The sequence below is a fragment of the Chrysochloris asiatica genome, unplaced genomic scaffold (genome assembly GCF_000296735.1).
Source record: "Chrysochloris asiatica unplaced genomic scaffold, ChrAsi1.0 scaffold00173, whole genome shotgun sequence".
NCBI lineage: Eukaryota > Metazoa > Chordata > Mammalia > Afrosoricida > Chrysochloridae > Chrysochloris > Chrysochloris asiatica.
The window spans coordinates 517,529-519,946 of record NW_006408691.1 but is presented as its reverse complement, the minus strand read 5'-3'; the positions used below and the strand labels follow the sequence as shown (position 1 = coordinate 519,946).

The 2,418-nt window shown below is 58.9% G+C and overlaps 1 protein-coding gene across 1 annotated transcript in view; it reads left to right on the top strand.

Annotated features, from left to right (window-relative positions):
* Positions 1 to 1,268: 1,268 nt before the first annotated feature.
* LOC102815638 (uncharacterized protein C1orf170 homolog) overlaps positions 1,269 to 2,418 on the top strand; it is a 4,754-nt gene continuing 3,604 nt past the window's right edge. Inside the window, exon 1 of the mRNA XM_006871753.1 lies at positions 1,269 to 2,040. Within this exon, the coding sequence (XP_006871815.1) occupies positions 1,269 to 2,040 (772 nt within the window). The remainder of the gene's footprint in view (positions 2,041 to 2,418) is intronic.

Genomic DNA, 2,418 nt, shown 5'->3' with positions numbered 1-2,418 from the left:
TGAGCACTGGTTGCCATCTGGCCTCTCCTTCCTTGGTCTGAGCCAGCTACAAGTCCAGCCACACGGGAGGTGTTCCTCACGTAGCTGCAGGCCCCTCAAATGCCATCTATTTGTGGCCTGGACTCTCAGGGCAGCAGGAGGTGCGTGTGACTGGTAGGGCATGGTATTTTTGGCACCGGGGGTGGGGCCTTCCTTGCCTGTACTATTTCGCCTGGGACAGACTGAGCCCCCTTCGAGCCCCACCCAACTGTGGGGTCCCAGGTAGGACATGGTTGGTCCTCATGCTCTTCCTATGGGGCCCCCATGGTGACAATCCCCATAGGTACCTCCCCAGGGTTAGATTGGAGGGTGAAGGTCAGTGGGTCAGGAAGCCATCCGAGGATTGTCCCAGCCAGAGTGACCATCCAGCTAGGATCTGATGACAGACAGCCTTAGGGGGTTAAGAGGCTAGAGGCCTTGAACTCACTGAGATGGACAGAGGAGGTGCCAGGCAGCTGGTAAATCTAGGTAGGGGCACAGACCCTGGGGCTTGCCAGGGGTCAGGACGTGCCCCTGCATTCTGTGCCCCTGGCCAGGCGTGTGCAGGGCCACAGCCAAGTTTCCCCGCTGAGCCTGCAGTATCTCTGGCAGCCCCAGTGTGACCTTGACGAGCTCAGAGGACGCCTGGCACAGAGCCATCCCAGCCCAGTCTGTCTCCACCAAGGCTGGCGGAAGGTCACTGAGGGATGGTCACCTGCTGGACACTGTAGCCCGCCTCCCTGGCCTATTACCTCCTGGGGCATGCTGGGACAGGCCAGGGTCTGGGAGCCCTCTGGCAGACAGAGACTCATTGGAGGATGAGAACAGTGGAGGTCGAATCCCCAAGCTGTGCAAAGACGTGCAAGAACCATGGGATGACAGCATTTCAGCATGAGGTGCATCACTGTTCTAAAGTCTTGTCTGACGTCAGAAACATCATATGGTCTCTTTATATAATCATCATGAGCTCCATTTGAAAACAGGCAGAGCGGGAGTAGAAGATTTTCTAGCTCCAAGGAAACAATCCAAAAGGTTTGGAAGAAAGACACCATTTCCTCTGGAATATCCCATTCTGCTTTTATTTCAGGGGGAGAATGGAGCACAGGTCCCTGAGCCAGGAGCCTGGGGGATGGCAGTTGAAACCATGGGGTGGAGGCAACCTGCTGCCCTGAGCCAGGGTCGCTGACGCCCCCCCCTCCCCCATCTCTTCTCTGCCACCTCCTCCAGTGTCTGGTTGTGGAAAACTCAACATGGAAAACTTCCAGTACAGCGTCCAGCTGAGTGACCAGGACTGGGCTGAGTTCTCAGCCACTGCCGATGAGTGTGGCCTTCTGCAGGCTGACCTGGCATCTGCGGACGAGCCCTTGTCCAGTGACATTGACCAAGGGGACAGCAGTGGAAGCAGTCCCCCAGGGCCCCTATCCCTCCTCACCAGGCAGCCAGCTCTAGAGAGGAGGGGCCTGCGGGGCCGTGAGGAGGAGGACAAGGACACTCAACCACTGGGCAGCAGGTGCGAACCTATCCTGGCCCTAGGGGCTGGTCAGCAGACACCCAGCACGTCCACAGGGTCAGGAGTTGGGCAGACCCTCAACTCCGGCACCAGCCCTCCCAGCCACTCTGCGTCCCTCCTGGGGCCGGTGTTTACAGGAGGAGAAATGCAGAGACTTTTACAGGGCCCAGCCCCTCGGGGCCCTGCCTCTGGGACCCCTGGTGAGCCCCCTCAGAGCCCCCAGCCTCCCAAAAAGCCCCCCAGCAGTCCTGGAGCCCCAATGCGGAGCCCTAGCAGGAAGAAGAGACGTGCAGCCAAGGGAGGTGGGCACCAGGGAGCCCTGGCCCAGCCAGACTCCCCGGTACTCTCTGGGGCCAGGACCCCACTCCCAGCTTCAGAATCAACCACAGATGCTAGGCAGGGGCCAGACTTTGTACAGGCTATTGGGGTTGGCCCTGGCACCCCGCCTCCAGCTCCCCAACGAGGTGCAGAACGGGTCAGAACAACCCCCAGAGCTGAGCTGCACCCCATGTGCCCTACAGACTCTGAGCCACCCCCCAATGGGGATCTGTTTATCCCTGACTCCAAACCTCTGCCTGGTGGGACTCTGTCTACACCTAACTCCCAGCTTCCACCCAACGGGACTCCTTCTACACCTGATTCCAAGTCATCCCCTGATGAGGTTCCATCTGTATCTGACTTGAAGCTGCTTCCTGATGAGACTCCATCTACACCCAACTCCCAGACTCCACCACATGGGGCTCTATCCACACCTGACTACAACTCTGAGTCTCTACTCAGCGGGGCTTCTTCTACACCTGTCTCCCAGCCTCCACGGGATGGGACTCTGTCTACACCGCTATCCAAACCGAGGCTGGGTATGGATCTGCCTACACTGGTCCCAGAGGTCA